Raw genomic sequence first — 18,636 nt, 5'->3', positions numbered from 1 at the left:
GGAGAGGATTACAAATCCCTTATAGCATCATGACTAGTTGTATCTGCTCTCATCCTTGTAAAGTTCAGTTTAATTTGTGGAATAGATATTTGCAGGATAATTTTGTAAAGATGCTAGATGGAGGGACATCACAATCCTCCTGCTGTCAAGGTGACTAATTCTAGCAAGACTTGCCAACCCAGAGCTAAATTTGTGCTGAGTAATTGTGTGGCTCCATGTCACAGATTAGCACATACGCAGAACTGGACTGATTTCAGTTGGGACACTCCTGCAGCCAGACATCTGACCGAAACGATAAACTGAGGAGAGCTGTTTACTGATGGTTTGGAATTGTAATCACAAGACTGCATATTGCTCATCCCCACCTGCAAGGTTAACAAAGAACAGCAAGTAACTTTCCTGAAAGTAGAGAGAGGTCAGTTCACACGCAGATCCCAGTCCAATGGTAAAATATTCCACCAGCGCTGTCTGATGTTTGGCAATTTCCTCCTGTAAAAAATGAACAAATAAAACTCTCCAAGAATACCTGTACATTACCATACATTTCATCTTTTACACTGACAAGCCTTCACTCATCGTACAACCAGTTATCAAGCTCATCAATTCACCAAGTCTTTACTGAATTCTGCCAAACCTTTCCAACAAATTTGGTGAAGAGGACAGTATCTCATCTCATTTTAATTCTCAGTCAGTCAGGCTGGCTAAGAATTCCCAACCATTAAAAGAAAGAAAATCATGACTTCCCTTTGAAACTACATGATGAAATGTTTAGACCAAGCACATCCCATATAGTGGAGTAGCCAAAAAGACTGAAGCTAATTTCTTAGGGGTTAGAACTTTTGCAGCAGTTTTATCCAAGTTGAGAATGGGGTTTTGTAATGTCAACGCCACTTCCTGTTTCATCCATTTTATGAGCTGTGCAGAAGCTAATTCAGAGACAAGCCAAATTGACCCTTGAGAGAGACATGACAGAAACAGCCTATGCCCAACTTGAAATACACAAGAAGTTAAATAAAAAAGGTCAGTCAGAGAGGCAGATTTGTCAGTAGTGTTACTTGCACTGCTTACTCAAAAGATCATAGCACAAAATTCAGGCTGTCACGCAAATGTGGCACTAAGGGAGCATTGCACAGTCTGAAATGCAGCTTTTCAGATAGACTTCATGAGCTTTTAAACCTAAAGCCCCAACATCCTCTCAGGTGGGTGCAAACAAAATAAAAATTCCCATAGCAATAGTCAGAGAAAAGCAGAGTAAATTTCTACCTTTCCTGCCTGGCAATTATGCTTTAACCAACAGCACCAGAAATCACAAACACATTGCCATTTATGGACGCTATGCCCAAAATGGTTGTTATGTTTCATGCAAATTCAAATGGTTAATCTTCAAAAAGCACTTCGCTGACTGCAAAGCAATTTAGAATCTCCTAAAGTGGAAAAGATGCTACACAAATGCATACTCTGGTTGTACTTTTCTCAGACTCTCGTTCAGGCTAGAATATGGCAAGATGGATCCCGTAGCTACAGGGTATAGAGGATTTCTCCTATGGAGACCTGCTGGGTGCAGCCCACTGGGAAATGCACCTGGAAAACTACATTCTGTTGTGCAAGGAAGGCTGCAAATATCTAATGTGCACGATGATCAGATGACACCCATAGTTCTGGAGTTGTTCTCTGATAGTGAACAACTCTGGCTGAGCAGTACCTTCTCTAGATCCTGGAAGTAGACAATAGCCATTGTATCTCCTCTCCTATTGATGCGAACAGTGATTTCCCACCAGTGTCCTCCTTCATGGAACAAGATGCAAGGCTCCAGTGGAGAAAGCCGGATGAACTGCTCATAACGCTGTTGCAGCGGGGGGAGGGGAACAATAAAAATCAAACCAATTAAGCTAGGTAAAGCTACTCTCACAAGATTTTCTCCCCATCTTCCTTAAGCAGTGGCATCCTTGTTGAATTACAGTTCCACAAACACATGGGTCTCCCGAGGCCAAATGCTGATCACTAACGTGTAAATGTCATCTGTAAACCTCACTGAGGCTTTCAAGTCCATCGGTTCCTGTCCCTGACATCTGTAACTTCTTCGTCTAACACGAAAATGAAACCCTCTCCACTTTACTTCTACCTGGGCATGGGGTGCCAAGGCAAATCATACCATTATACTGGCTGTAGCCAGTTAAATGATTGCAGAGCAGGGATTAAACAGGAAATTCTTTTACTCTTTCCAGCTGTTTAAAACAACTCTTTCATGGGATGTGGGCTGCGCCAGCCCTATCCCGACTTGCCCTCGAGAAGGTGGTCACGCAAAATGACTTTTCTGTAGCAAACTGGTAGAAATAAGGGGCTTGCTTGGCCATTTCAGAGCACAGTTAACCAGGCTGCTCTGGCCTGAGTCACAGATGGGTCAATTTCCTTCAAGGGCATTACTGAACCACCTGGGGTTTTATCATCAACAATAGTTTCACAATCACCATTAGTGAGACTAGCTTTTTAAGATTAGATTCACGACAGTGTGGAAACAGGCCCTTCGGCCGAACAAGTCCACACCGCCCCTTGCAACGTATCACCCAGACCCATCCCACTATAACCCACGCACCCCTTAACACTACAGGCAATTTAGTGTGGCCAATCCACCTAGCGTGCACATCTTTGGACTGTGGGAGGAAACCGGAGCACCCGGAGGAAACACACGCAGACATGGGGAGAATGTGCAAACTCCACACAGTTGCCTGAGGCTGGAATCGAACCTGGGTCCCTGGCGCTGAGAGGCTGCAGTGCTAACCACTGAGCCACCGTGCCCTTTTCAACTCGATATTCTCATTAATGAACTGAATTCAAAGTGCCTACTGTAGCTGCAATGGGATTTGAGCCCTTGTCCCCAAATTAGACTGGGCCTCTGGATTATTAGTGCAGAGATATTACCAACACACCACTATTTCTCCTTGGCTGACAATAAATGACCAGATCTAAATTGAGAAATCTCACTCCTGGTGCAATTTCCTGAGGGGAGAAAAAAAACACAAAAAAAAAAAAAATCGCCCAAATTCATCATGTGAAGTTGACTTACTCTGGCCACTTGCTTGTGTTTCTCGGGCATGTTCACCAAGTGATCTGAATGAGTACAAACAATATTCCTCCCTGCGAGGAACAGAACAAGAGCAACCCTTTATGAAGCTTTACCCAGGCCACAGTTAGAGTATCATAGCCTGTTTTGCTTTTCATATTTTAGGAAGGATGTGAAGGTTCTTGACAGGGTGCAAATGAGATTTAACAAAATGGTTCAAGCTAAAAGGTTAGGTTAGGTTGGAGGAGTTGGTGTCATTGTCCTTGGAGCAAAGAGAATGAGGAGAGATTTGCAGATAGAACAGTGACTTGGAAAAGAAAACTGGCTAAATAACTGAAGTGAAAGTATTTACAGGACTGTTGGAAAAGCAGGGAAGTAAGATTAATTCAATACTTTTAGCTAGTACAGACATGAGGGCCTGTAGCCACTACTACTGTCCTCGCTGAAATAAACACGGCCAAAACTTAAACCTGCATTTTCTTGGCCCAAGTGACTCACACCAGTCAGTAGCGTTAGACACTGAACTATCAAGGTACTTGTCTACTAGAACCTACAAGTGAACCAAGCAGGAGTACGTCACAGTCAATTAGGTAAAGTTGTCAAATATAGGCGTTGCTTACCTTTGCCAGTTCCAATGTAATGTTCAACTGTTTTAGGATTGCCATCAGGCCCTCTGTTCACAGAAAAAGTAGACTTGTTGCGATATCCAATAGTAACTGGCTGCAAAGACGAATGGCACTGAGTACAGAACTCAGGTGTCCATGAGGTTTCAACCTCCTGCAGTTACCAATTTCAATATGGCCAGGTTTTCAAAATGACCAGAACACAGGGCTATAAAACCCAGGAAACAACTACTTCATTCATTGAACATTATCCTATCAATTCATTTCTCCAACATTTCTGCTCAATTATCTTTATAAATAAATCAATTCAAACCCAGAACTATTCCTGAACTAAATCTATATTTCCTGGTATACATTTCAAACATACTGCTCATTCATGTGCATTTATGCCTTCGGCAATACCCTCCACTAATACAGCTGATTGGCACAAGAATTATGTTTTTAATTTGTAAATTATAGACCTAATGTACTGTGTGGCTATTTTCATAAAATGCTAATATATTACTCCGCTTGGACTCTTAGAGGGTCTATCCCTTGTTTTATTTGCAGAGATGCAAGTTTCAGATCATATAGTCAGGTCCCAGCACCGGGGCAGTCTGTTTCTGTTGCAACAAGCGGTGGAAATTCTTTGCACATTCGGGGCTCACAACTCTCAATGTGCAGCTCAGCTGAATTTATAGCACTGTGACTGAACTAGAGATGGACCCTGGGCTTGTGATGAATTCCTACAGCAGCCATTTAGCCCTTCGATTCCACACCACCCCTCCGAACAGCATCTACCATGTCCCAGCCCTTATTCTAACCCTGTAACCATGCATTTCCAGAGGCTAATTCACCTGGCCTGCAGATCGCTGGGTATTATGGCCAATTTAGCATGGCCAATCCACCCAACCTGCACATCTTTGGACTGTGGGTGGAAACCAGAGGAAACCCATGCAGACATGTGGAGAATGTCCTGTGGAGTTTGCACAATCGCCTGAGGCTGGAATCGAACCTGGGTCCCTGGCGCTGTGAGGTAGCAGCGCCAACGACTGGGCCACCATACTGCGTATGTAAATGATCTAGGCTGACAATAAGGGCAGTGCAGCAGGAGCTCAGCATCGCCTACAGCAAGTATCTCCTGGATGAGATATGAATCTACTCTTGATTATGTTTAAAAGTCCAGAAGGGGCTGGAAAATTCTCCTGGAGCCCTGACCAGCAGAAATATCTCCTTAAGGGGAGGTGCTTGCGTACTGGCAAAGTCAATGGACAAGTAATCCTGAGTCCCGGTTAACTTTCTGACAACACATATTTGATACAAAAACAATGGAAGAAAGTGACATTTGAATTCAAGGATTTTTAAAAAAAGTTAGACTGATGTGACCATGTAATCTCTGTTGATCAACGTCAAAACCCATCTCATTCACTAACAACTTTCAGGGAATGAAATCTGTCAATCATTCTCACCTGGTCTGGCCATGAGACTCCAGATCCTCAGCAATGGGGCTGAGTCTTAAGTGGCCTGTGGGCAATTAGGGAGGGACAATGAACGCTGGCCTAGTTAGTAATTCCAACATCCCATGAACATCTCATGTGAGAGTTCTTGCTGCCTCATATTACACGTACTACAGAGACACCACTTCAAGCATGTGTTTATTGGTTGGAAATATTCAATCCACCAATTTCTTACCCAGTTTACGGCATAGGGTGCAGAAAGGCAGCAACTCTGCTGGCGAGGCATTTACAGGCTCCAGGAACTTGGATAAAAGATAGAATTAACAAGACCATTTTAACTATATTAAGTAGTTCTTTACGGTTGAGGAAAATCTCTCCCCTGCCGGTTCTGTGGGGTGGAGTAATTGAATACTGACCGAGGGGAGAGTTGGATACAGGGGGCAGCACAGGTCCTCGGGCCCAGGGTGACTGGGGAGGCTGGCTGTGAAAAGCTGAAGGGTCCTCTTCTGAGTTTCATATTTAACCTAGAAGGAAGGGAGAAGAAAATCCAGGTTGAAATGGTCATGCCCTTCAAGACACTCCAAAATACAATAAAACACGACAAACATGTTGCCAAATCACATGACAAGATGTTCAGTTGAGAGCTTTTACTTCCCATGAAGTGTTACAAAATCAAAGATGGTAGTCAGCGTCCTGTGGGAGGGGAAGATTACTGCAGATGGTGGTATCTGTATTGAAAACAAAAATGCTGGAGATCGTAGCAGACCATCAGACAAAGAGTCATCTGGACTCGAAATGTTAGCTTGCTTTCTTGCCTTGGATGCTGCCTGGCCCGCTGGAATTTCCAGCAGTTTTCTTTTGTTTTCAGCCAGCCTCCTGAAAAAGGCAAACTCAGTCAGTTTCCAAGCTTTAGATTAGGTTCTTCAGTAGACAGTCAATTGCTGTTCTGGATGATCTCATTGTTAGAGAAGTTAAAGTCTTCAGGAGTAGCAGCTTTTAACAAAAATCACTAGCACCATTAGAAGAAACTTGCTCAGTATTTAGAGCACAGAATGGGGTCATCACATACCTTCCCCTTGAATGTATTTTTGCTACTCGCAAGAACTCTTGAATGCGGTCACCAGGTCTTACGTTCTAAACACTCTTTGGGTAAAACGTTTCTCCTGATATTCTCTGTTAGTTTTATGGTGACTATATTACGTTTGAGACCAAACCAGCTCTGGTTTGGTCTCAACCCCAAAGAGTCATCTTCTCTGCAACGGACCCACCAGAATTTTCAAGACCTTGATTCCACCGCTTTCTTTTTTCACAAGTTAACAGCCTCAGTCTGTCCAGTTTCTTTCTACAGATTTGAAATGGACCACAACAGGCGAAAGCTGACTCACCCCATCAAAACACCTGCACCAATGCAGATATTAATCCAACTGCTAGCTGCTTTTCAGACTGAAGGAAGAAATCCAGTAGGCTTTCCCAATAGGCATTCTAATCAGTCCAAGCATTAGACAGAGTATGGGAAAGACTCACCAGAATTATTCCTGTTTGATGGCCTGCAGCTATGTGGAAAGATCATACATACTGTTCTTCTCTGAGAAGGAGGGTGAGAGAACAGTTGATAGAGATGTTCAAAAATCATGGAGAGTTTGGATAGAGTGGATCGGGAGAAACTGTTCTCATTGCTGGAATGATTGGGAAGTTCCAAGGATAAGGTAAATGGTAAAAGGGACAAAGGAAGGTATTAGCCAGGTGGGGAAGAGATTCTGCAGTGACCAAACGCGTGGACATTGAGTTATTTCAGAGCATACAGGCAATGGCTGAACATAAACAGTATTAGATTTTATAATCTAGTGAAGTTGGATTGTGGCTTTCTTCCTGTAAAATACCACGGTAAACTCAAAAACTCCTCCCCACACTGTAGGGGAAGTCTTCTTGCAAGGAGTGGACATCAGAGACTGGACTTACTGGAGCCCACAGCATCTCTGGAGGAGAATCTGGGCATCCTTTGCCTGGTATTTGAACTTGGGTGCCTTTAACATTTCTTATCAATGGGATTGTATGGACATTGCAGCCTTTCACCAACCTGCAGCTGCTCCTCATAGTTCATTCTCCAAAGTGGGGTCACAGCATCGGCCAGCCTGACAGAGAAAGAATAAAGGCAATGCAATAGGATGAAAAATATTTTATAGAATGGAGTCAATTTTATCCTCAATTGCTCGTCAGGAACCAGGTTGAATAATTTCTTTATAGCTGGCTTACACTCGCACAACTGAATGAAGCGACAGAGTAATAAAAGCAAACTACAGTGGATGCTGGAACTTGGAAACAAACACAGTAAAATGCTACAGAAACTCTGCAAACCTGACAGAATCTGTGCAGAGAGAAATAGAGTTAAAGCTCCTGGTGAATGGGCAAGTGGTATACCTTCTGTGATTTCATGGGAAGGTGCCACATGGGAGTGAGAAATGGTTAGCAGTGATGAACGGTTGGGCTAGGATGTCACAGAAGGAACTGGCCCTGTGGAATGCTGACAATGAAGGGGACTCTCCTCTTTCCTAACTATCTAAGGCCTCGGTTACAACTTCCAGCTAATGTAGTTTTATACTTTGTACTTCATTCATTCTAATCTACTTGATTTACTGCTCACAATTTGGTTTCCTTTACACTGGCAGCACCAAATGCACATCTTTGTGGAAAACCTCTGCTCTGTCCATAGGGATGATCGCGATCACCCAGCTGTGTATTATTTCAATACATCACCTCGCTCTCGCATTAACATTTCTGTTCTGGGCTGCTGAAATGTTTCAATGACACACGATGCAAGCTCCACAAGTAGATCTTATTTTCTGCTTAGGCACTTTACAGCCTCAACATCTCAACATTGAATTTCATAACTTCAGAAACTGACCACTCAACGTCTTTCCTCCATATCTCTTACATTCCTCCCCTTGCCTCAGTCTTGTCTTGATTGTGTCTCATTTACTTTGCTTTCAGTCGAGAGGGCCTGTTTTCACCCCTCCACATCTTAATTTCCATCTCAATTTCTCCTTCAACTCAATTAGCAACCCTTTTGACTTCTGCACTGGGCCTCCACACCCATTTATTTCCACGGCTTCTCTTCTGTCAGTGCAAATTATAAAAGTCACCATTTTCTAAGGCCTTTCAGTTCTGAAGAAGCGAGTCATATCAGATTTGAAATGTTAACTTTATTGCCTTTTCCACACGGCCACACTGGAGATTAATGTTGAGTGGGCTGTAAAATCAGCTTTCCATCCAGCGAGTTGACCATTTCACTAATTTTTTCAAGACAAGAAAAACAAAATTATCTGCACGAACCATTGTCACTGTGCAACTAGCTACTGTAACATCCTGTGGCATCCAATCGAAACCACAACTGTTTCTTGAGGGGAGTAGAGCTCACTGGAAATTAAATGCCTCATTAATACAATCCTGTAACAGTGTTTGAACCACTCACTGCTGCATTATGACTGTAATGTCATTTGCTGCTACAGAAGCCCACTTTCTCACAGGTGCCAATCCATTTTCTTTGTGATCCTGTTATTTAGTAGTGGTGACCATAAACACACTAAAGTCCATCTAGTTTATCTTCTACTATTTGATAGTTGCACAACCAACTGATAACAGAGCAGCTGACAGATCAATTCCCATCAATTATGCAACAGACTCAGACCTGATGGAATTCCCTGCAGTAAAGAACTTTGGGAATGAAAAGGTCCAATTCATAATTCACCAAAATCTGCTACTTTTAAATTTTGGACTCTCCCATTGTTCTTGGGGTGCTACATTGTTGGTTTGAGTGTACTTTTTCACCACCTCCTGTCAGTCACCCATTCCTCTTTCAATCCCTTTCCATTTAAATTTCTCATCGCGACATCTTTCCACATGATTTAAGTTCTTCACATTCTCTGTCTGCCTCTGGCAGTCCCAACTCCATACTCACTCACTCACTCTCCCCGCAACAGATACTAAACAATCTCTTCTCAGCTACATTATCCAATAGGTACACAAGCTTCACTGATCCCTGGTGCGCCAGTTCCTGATCTTGGCCTTTCTTGTTACTCCACATATCTATCCAAGTATCTGCATCTCACTTGCATCCAGTTATTATTCCTCTTGTCTCATTATTTCTCAAGTTAAACAATAAAGCCAATCTCACAACTGTTTTGCAGATTCCCCTTTTCAATTTCTGCGGTACTTATCTATCACATAACACTCCACAGTACTTCTTCCATTATTATTCAAACCAGAGCTAATCCATTGCAAAGTTTGCATTTCCGTACTTGCATTCTCAGCCATCGCTGACCCCAGATACTTGAAATTACTTGCTTTCTCCAAGTCTTCAGCTGTAAGTCTTCACACCACACTCACACTCTCTTCTCTACACTCAAGCTGATAGTCTATATATTGGGTCTTTGGTCTGATCTTCATACTGCTATCTTACAGAGTTTTCCTTTCGTTCTCCAAAGACAGTTATGTCAACCTCACCATGTCGCTAGCATACTTAAAATCTCTCAAACTACACTGGTATTTCCAGAAATAAATCCACTTGGGATCTCAGTGATATTTAGCTGTTAAGTGTGTTCATGAGCGAGGATTGCAAATGAATAACAGAAATTTATGGTCAACTTGGTCTCAAAAACAAATATTAAAACAAATATTAAAATCTGGTCCTCTGGAATTCTGAATGAATAAATGAAATGGGATTAGATCCATTGGGATTTTGTCTAATTGGAATAATCTCAACAAGGTTGGTTGATTGATCAGAGTTCTACACAATTGACAGTGAGAAACTGACAGTGAAAGTACAAAAAGGGCAGCATGGTGGCTCAGCGATTAGCACTGAAGCCTCACAGCACCAGGGACCCAGGTTCAATTCCAGCTTCGGGTAACTGTCTGTGTGGAGTTTGCACATTCTCCCCGTGTCCGCATGGGTTTCCTCCGGGTGCTCCGGTTTCCTCCCACAGTCCAAAGATATGCAGGCTAGGTGGATTGGCCATGCTAAATTGCCCGTAGTGTTCAGGGGTGTGTGGGTTATAGGGGGATGGGCCTGGGTGGGATGCTGCAAGGGGCGATGTGGACTTGTTGGGCCAAAGGGCCTGTTTCCACACTGCAGGGAATCTAATCTAATCTAAAAAAGTGTCAGCTTTTTTCCCAGGTTTTACGAGTGTTGCACAAAACTGGGCCTTTGCCAGATTTTTGCTTTTCTCCCAAAGGTTTCTGCACTTTTTCTTGACTTGTTGCAGTGCTTAGGCTGAGGCATTGAGCAAAGGTCACATTTCTGCAGGATCGCTGGTAGGAGTGGAAATGACTGATCAGCTGTGGCACAATTCGTAACAGGTGGCTTCGAGAAGCAGCTGACATAGTGTCGCCTACAGAGACAGGGGGAAGATCCACAAGGGGAATGCATTACCTTATCTGAAAATAATGTTCCTGATCTATGATCCCAAAGTTATTTCATTCCTCAATCACACAATCAGGATCCCATCCCCTGCCCTTTAAAACGGCCAAACAAGTATATTCCGTGTGCAGCTAGGACAGGGAGAGTTGGAGCAGGAAATCATAATTCCAACTTCTGGTCTGACTTGGATTGGATTGGATGATTCCACTGGTAGAGATACTGGTTTAGCAGATTACTCACAATGTGAATCTATTAGGTTTGCACACACCACCCCATGTCAACAGAAAGCTGAGGTAACAAGTAATATCGAAGGCTTATGTATCAATACGACTGGCTAAGAATTAACAGCCAGGGAAAGGAGAGAATATTCCAGGGAAACAGCCTTCCAAAAATATAAGTTTTGCTGTTGTTTCCTCACACTGCAGCAACACAGTAAGACTAACACTCCTTGTAAATATGATGTATAGAAGAGGCAGTGGTGTTTACCTATAAATCAACAGACAACCTAAACACAAGGTTGACGCCACCCGATTGGTAGTTTCTTAATTTTCTCATTCTCTCTCCTACAGTTTCACGTGTTGTTGCAACCAGTGCTCTGAGTACACATGATCACTTGAACCTTTTTGCTCAACTATGAAGAAAATGCTTTATTTTCTCTAAACTCAATAGACAGTTAAATAAAACAAAGAACTGCAAATAATGGAGATCTGAGATAAAAACAAAGTGCTGGCAAAACTCAGAAGGTCTGGCAGCATCTGTGACAAGAAAGCAGAGTTAATGTTTTCGGTCCGATGACCCTTCATCAGGGCTGCTCTCCTGGAACTGCCTTTTCTAATTCTAGCCACTGCAGTTCTGAAGAGTCACTAGACTTGAAACGTTAACTCTACTTTCTTCTCAGATGCTGCCAGGCCTGCTGGGTTTTGCCAGCACTTTCTGTTTGGGTTTCAATACATAGTTCAATGACTGATCAGGTGTAAGGTACATTTCTCTTTTCCAAACAATTTTCCTGAAGCATTCAGTTATTTCAAGAGGGCTTCAGGGAGCAGTACTGCTCAGGGAAGTCTTGTGCAATTTCATTTGAATCTGCTGGAAAGCCCTGGAACTGCCTTTTCTATTTTTAGCCACCTTTCAAATGTTAAAAGTGCAATAGATGAGCCTAATGTTGATATTTCATATGTGTGTAAAACAGACCAGCCTTCCTTCATTCAACAACTGCTTTCTGGAGACTGTTACATCTTTGTGTGATTCTTACATAGTTCATGCATTTGGCTGGCTGGACCAGCATTTATTGTCCTTCCCTAGTTGACCTCAAGAAGCTGATGATGATCTGCCTTCTTGAACCACTGCATTTAGTCAGGTGTAGGGACATTTGTCCTTCTGTTAGGAAGAGAGCTCCAGAATTTTGACCCAATTACAGTGAAACAACAGTGATTATAATTGGTGCTTATATCAACTGATAAGCCTAAAACTGTAATATAAGATGTAATACTAGAAACTACCAACAATTTATTTTATTTTTAGATAAAATTAAGTAAAAAATATCAAAACAGTAGGTAATTTATTGGCATGTTACATGGTTTGATGCCTGTATGCAATAGCTCCCATTAACACAGTTAACTGTCTTAACTATTTCCAATGCCCTAAGATGTTTCACAACAAAAACAATCAGCCAAAAATAAACCGAGGCAATGAAGAAAATATTAAAATCAGAAAGTGAAGACTTGGACAAAGAGGTACATGTTGAAAGTAAAAAGGAATGGAGAAGTTTTGAAAGAAAATTCCTTTGGTTTGCTATTGAATAAACTTGAGGTACTCAGCAAGATGTTCATTGCTGGTTTTGAAAGAACAAGAAACATACTAGGTAAATGGGCCTAAACAGTCAAATGGAGGACTACGACTGATCAGCTAAAGGAAATGGGGAAGTACAAAAGACCATGAGTACTACAGTGCAGATATCTTGGAGACTGTGGGCTGCAGGAGGTGATAGAGATAGGGAGTTATCCATTAATGGGATTTGGTGAGTATTTTGAAGTAAAATGAAAGGTTAACAATATGTATAGAATAGACAGCCTGGAAATAACAAAGACATCCGAGACCAGCAACCTTAAATATTCACAACTTGCCACTTTTCTTCTGGTCCCAGGTTAAAACCCATGACCACTATCATCTAAGGTCAAGGGCAACTTGGGAAAACCATCATCTGTTAAGGTCCTCACCAAGCCACTCAGCATCCTTACTTGGAAATATATCATCGTTCCCTCACTGACACTGGGTCAAAATCCTGGAATTCCCTCCTTAATGGCATTGAAAGTCAATTAAAACACATGGGCTGCAGCGGATCAAGAAAGCAGCTCAGCACCCGCCTGCTCATGGACAATAAAGTGCTGGCCCAGCCAGCAGTGCCCACGTCCATGAGTGAATCAAAAACAAAAACATAATTTGCTGGAAAAGCTCAGAAGGTCTGGCAGCATGCGAGAAGAGAAATCACAGTTAACATTTCAGGTCCGATGACTCTTCCTCAGAACTGATGAAATTGAGGAAAGTGTTGGTTTATATGCAGAAGATTGAGTGGAGGGAAAGGGTAAGGAGTAAATGATAGGTGGGGATAGACCCCAAAGAGACAGAAGGGCTGTTGGACCACAAAGGAGTGGATAATGATCTGGCTGGAAATGTGAACAGCTGTTAATGGAGACTGTTAGTGGGTAGTGTATAACAGTAGATTGTGTGATAACACGGCCTGGTGCGTGGGGTAGGGAGCCAGGACATGAAAGAGTTCAGACCCTAAAATTACTGAATTCGATAATGAGTTCAGAGGATTGCAGGGTCCCCAAACGGAAAATGAGGTGTCGTTCTTCCAGCTTGCGCTGAGCCTTCCTTTGAACACCGCAGCAAGCCAGAGACAGAGATGTTGGCCAGGAAACAGGATGGTGTGTTGAAGTAGCAGGCAACTGGAAGTGCAGGGTCTTTTTTGCAGACAGAATGTGGATGTTCCGCAGAGCAGTCATCCAGTCTATGATTCATTTCCCTAAGGTATAGGGGACCATATTGTGAGCAGCAAATGCAGTTGACTAGATTGTGAGAAGTGCAGATAAAGTGCTACATCACCTGGAAGGTATGTTTCGGTCCTCGGATACTGAGGAGGAAGGAAGTAAATGGGCAGGTTACACCTTTGGCGGCTGCAAGGGAAGGTATTTTGGGGGATTGCTGGAAGTAAAGGAAGAGGGGACCATAGTGTCCCAGAGGGAACAGTCCCTGTGGAAGGCAGACAAAGGAGGGGAGAGGAGGGGAGTATGTGTCTGGTGGTCGCATCTTGCTGGAGGGGACAGAAATTGCAGCTGATGATCTTCTGGATGGCAGGATAGTAGGTAAGGACAAAGGGAAGTCCATTGCTGTGGGAGGGAAGATAGAGAGTGAGGGCAGAAGTGTGGGAGATGTGTCAGATCCGGTTGAGGGTCCTGTCAACAATGGTGTTTGCGGAATCCTTAGTTGAGGAAGAAAGCGAACATTTTGGAGGCTCCCTTGTCGAAGTTGGCATCATCAGAGCAGATGCAACAGAGACAGAGGGAGAATGGAATCGAGTCTTTACAGGATGCAGGATGCAAGAGGCAAGATATATAGTCCAGGTAACTGAGAGAGTCAGTGGATTTGCAATGGGCATTAGTGGCCAATCAATTCTCAAAAATGTAAACAGACATGCTGGATGTGAGTTTGCTCGCTGAGCTGGAAGGTTAGTTTTCAGACGTTTCATCACCATTCTAGGTAACATCATCAGTGAGCCTCCGACGAAGTGCTGGTGTTATGTCCCGCTTTCTATTTAACTTTTCTATTAAACAGACATGGCAAGGAAGGAAAGGGAGGAGTCAGACAGAGCAGGTGAAAGCAAAGGCAGGATGGAAATCAAAAGCAAAATCAATGAACTTACCCAATTTCAGAAGAGAGGGGGAAGCAGGACCAATGATACCATCCGGAATAGGATGTCCCACATATCCGATGAAGAGACAGACCTAACTGGGGCCTGTGTGGGCACCCATGGCCACCCCTCTTACCTGAAGAAAAGGAGATGAGTTAAAAGAGAAGTTGTTCAGGGTGAGGACAAGTTCCGCCAAATGGAGGAGGGTGGGGGTGGGGGTGGGGGTGGGGGTGAGGGTGGGGGTGAGGGTGGGTCAGGCCTTTGCTGCAGGAAGAAGTGGAGAGCCCCGAGACCATCCTGGTGGGGGATGGGTGTGTAAAGGGATTGCATGTCCATGGTAAAGGGAAGGTGACTGGAGCCTGCAAAATGGAATTCCAAAACTGGTGTAAAGTGGCAGAGGAATTGCAAATGTAAGTGGGCAGGGAGTAGACCAGGGCCAGGAGCAGGCAAAAACGGGTCTTCCTGGACAGTCCTTTCTGTTAATTTTCAGAAAGTAGAAGAAGCAGGGCTGGGAGACTATCAGCTTGGAGCAGTTTTGGCGGGGGGGGGGGGGGGGGGAGTATCACCAGATGAAATAACATCAGTGACCGTAGTTGAGACAATGGCCTGATGTGACATGGTCCAGGTTAAGATAGAAGGTACTTGAGTGCTGGTGCTCAGCCTCTGCAATGTAGAGGTCAGTATACCAGACGACAAAGGCACCAGCCTTATCAGCTGTCTCAGGCTAGCTGCAGTGTTCACCAACTTTAGGGCATGAATTCCTCCATGTCCTTACCCCAGCCCCCAATAGCAGGCCTTGGTATCACACAATCTCCTTTAAGAGCTGTTCACCCTCCCAGCCAGACTGATATCATGTCCTTTGTCCAACCGTTCGTCCTTCTCTTTGGGCTCTATGCCCCCATATCGTTTACTCCTTATCCCCACTCCAAACCCGGCTTCTGCATTTAAAAAAGCTGATACTTTCTGAACCACCACCAATTCCGTTAACTCTGATTTCTGATGCTGCCAGACCTGCTGAGCTTATCCCGCAATTTATATTGTTGTTCCCTTCCAATGGGTCTGGGCTTCTGCGTCTGTGCCGGAGAGGGTAGGAGAGAAATACAGCACCAGACATGAGGGTGCCTCCATCTCCCTGCATTTACTCATTAAATCTTTCAGTGCCTCTCACCTCCACAATCCACCACGAACAGCCGACCGCTGAGCATGCGCGCCCCGCCGCCTTCCGGGATGGCCGCGCTTGGTCGGTTTATTGAGGACTTTCTCACGCGCACGGCCTTCTGGGTATACTCCCCTTCACGTAGGTCGACATCGAGTACGTTTATTTCTGCCGAGAAGAAACCCCTTGATGTTCCGGAAGGAAAATAAAACTACAACTGCGTTAAAATAAAGCGTAACCTCTAAAATACGTTTCTTTTACCGAAACACTATTATGATAGGAACTCAAGTGTTCCGACCACTAAACCACATCCCATAGTTGCCGGAAATTCATGAACACGTTCCCCATCCAACAACTCAAAGCGCAGTTGTGCTAAAATCACTCAGAGAACCACTTACATATTTATTTACCTGATTTATTTGTCTTCCTACAGCCTAATTCTGTTAACTTTCTCTTTGTTCTAGGTTGAATTTTACACTGACGATACCTTCCACTTTAATAATTTCGTTAGCAAGTCTTCCTAATTTCCAGTATGTGTCAATTAAACGATCATCAGATTCTACCACCTCTTCAATAAGTGTCGAATGAAGTGAGAGTGAAAGAGAAAAAAGAGCAAAAGAAAGATGTGGGAGAAGAAAATAAACAAATATATCTTCTTCAGGAATAATAACAGAAGTTGCTGGAATAGCTCAACAGGTCTGGCAGTGTCTGTGAGGAAAAAATCAGAGTGAAACGTTTCGGGTCTGGTGACCCTTCCTCAGCACAAGAATCTTCTTAATCTTCTGCAGGACTGCCTAAAACACCTGAAAGCCAATTACACATTTTCAGAGCTGGTAATTAGTCTGTTAGGTCTTCTAGCACCCCATAGCAGCTGGTAACGGTGGAAAGATCCTGCGCAAAATATGCTTGATGCAGCACAAGACTCACCACATTCAAGGATTTGAACTGAGACATGCTTAGCTGCACTATCGTAACTGTACATGATGTGAATATGGGAGAGGACCCATAAAACAACATTCTTATCAGGGAGGCCAAAAAAGCTGGCCCATGTTAGTGATTAACAGTACGATGGAGTACAAATTAATAGAACACATGAGGAGGAACACATTTCCCACAATGTGCTTGTACCCAAGTTGGACAGCTCCATAGGGTTGTGCATTGATGATCAAAAGGTCAATGCAGCAAACAGCTAACTCCCAACCAGTACTCCAGCTGCAAGATTGCAGAGGCAGGCTAAAAGAAGTAATCTACATTACCAAAATAGATTTCACAAGGATACCAACATCTTCCATTACTGATGGGATGAAATAAATTTCTACCTTTATATCCTTGTATGGATTTTGCATATGTCGAGTTATTCCACTTGGACTCCAACATGCTGTTTAAGACTGATGACAAGATAACGGTAAGTTTTTCTAATTGCACAGTGTACCTCAATGACTCAGTGTAGCGCAACATGTAGGAAATGCACTTAGAACAACTGGAAGTTCTCTTCAAGACAGTATTATTAATTGATCCTGAATCCAAACTCACAAAAAGTGAGTTGGCCCAAGTATGGCCCAAGTAGCCTGTGAAGGACTTTTAACAAGTTTCCCAATCCAAAAACAAAGTGGAAAATCATGAGATTCCTGGGAATTTGTAGGTTCTACTGAAAGTTCATCCCAATCTTCAGTATAGTGACGGCACCACTGACAAGCTCATACAAAAAAAATCAATAACAAGTTAGTATGGACTGAGAGATAATACCAAAGTGCTTTTGAAAAGCTGAAGGCCATTTTAAGACAAAGGGTCACTGCTTCCAGCTCCAAACTTTAATAAATTATTTAAAGTAGCCATTTTGTGAATGACATCGGGGAGGGTGTTTTCTCCTTCAGGTAAACAAGCAGAATAGAGAGACCAACTGAGTAATTCTTCAAAATAACTAAATAAGCATCAGAGATGGTACTCCACAACAGGGAAGGAACTCCTTGACTAATTATAGAGCCTCACTTTGACATATGGGTCAAAAATGAGGAGCAAATAGACCAGTTTATTCTGACCATAACTCATTAAGTTTTTGTGGCAAATTTAAGACTCAGAACCCAGGTTATTCCATTGGAGTTTATTCTTTCAACTGTATCACCTGAAATTCACTCACATTGTTGAAAAATCATATGTGATTGCAGGTGTCCTGTCTGGAAATTTGTGAAACCACGTTAGACTTGAAAGATGACATTGACCTCAGCTAAAAGAGTAAACATGTTTGTGTGAGTTTACTGTTTTCACTCTTCATAATGAAAATGAGAATGAATCCTGTTTCATTTATCATATTGGGTAAGTATCATGACCATAGATCAGAACTCTGAATATTTAGAACATTTTTAACTTGCAATTCCAAAATTTTTTTTAATAAAGAGATTTGTCACAGTCAACAAAAGTTAAGTGGCTGTCTAGGAGAGACCAACAGTCTCACATCTGAAGCTGTGATGTGAAGGCAACTTCAAACAATAGCATTTCAAAGGGGGAAGAGACAAGTCAAAACAGATCTTGTGACTAAAAGATAATGGGGCATGGAAGGTGGGGTGGGAAACAACTGACAAAATCCAGCAAAAACTGTAGATTATGTCCCAAGCTGCGGCATTTTTGGTGTTTTAAGAATACATAGGGGCAGGGTTAAAAAGCCAGTTTAGGTTCTACTTTTTAAAATTCATTCATAAGATGTGGGTATAATTGGTTAGGTCAGCATTTATTGCCCATCCCTTACTGTCCAAGTGGCAGCCAGCAGTCAACCATATTGCTGTGGGTCTAGAGTTAAATGTAGGCCAGAAGAGGTAAGTTTAGCAGATTTCCTTCCCTAAAGTATATTAGTGAACCAGGTAGGTTTTTATGACAATGAATAATGTTTATATGGTTACCATGAGACTTTTTCCTTACACATTTCCATTGAATTCAGATTTCATCACCACTGGTGGAATTCAAACCCATTTAGCCATATTAACCCAGGGTTCTACATTACTAGTCCAGTTACATTACCACTAAGCCACCACCACCCTTCTGC

General features: G+C 42.9%; 1 protein-coding gene across 1 annotated transcript in view; it reads right to left on the bottom strand.

The window, feature by feature from the left end:
• The window catches only part of trmt2b (tRNA methyltransferase 2 homolog B), a 28,342-nt gene extending 12,686 nt beyond the window's left edge, over positions 1-15,656 (bottom strand). The window contains 8 exon segments of the mRNA XM_048544701.2: positions 386-489; positions 1,703-1,843; positions 3,065-3,135; positions 3,682-3,781; positions 5,537-5,644; positions 7,198-7,252; positions 14,456-14,579; positions 15,612-15,656. Of these exon segments, the coding sequence (XP_048400658.1) occupies positions 386-489; positions 1,703-1,843; positions 3,065-3,135; positions 3,682-3,781; positions 5,537-5,644; positions 7,198-7,252; positions 14,456-14,579; positions 15,612-15,648 (740 nt within the window). The 5' untranslated portion in view covers positions 15,649-15,656.
• Between the last annotated feature and the right edge of the window lie 2,980 nt (positions 15,657-18,636).

Source organism: Stegostoma tigrinum, chromosome 15, assembly GCF_030684315.1.
Source record: "Stegostoma tigrinum isolate sSteTig4 chromosome 15, sSteTig4.hap1, whole genome shotgun sequence".
NCBI lineage: Eukaryota > Metazoa > Chordata > Chondrichthyes > Orectolobiformes > Stegostomatidae > Stegostoma > Stegostoma tigrinum.
This window is presented reverse-complemented; position numbering and strand designations above follow the sequence as displayed.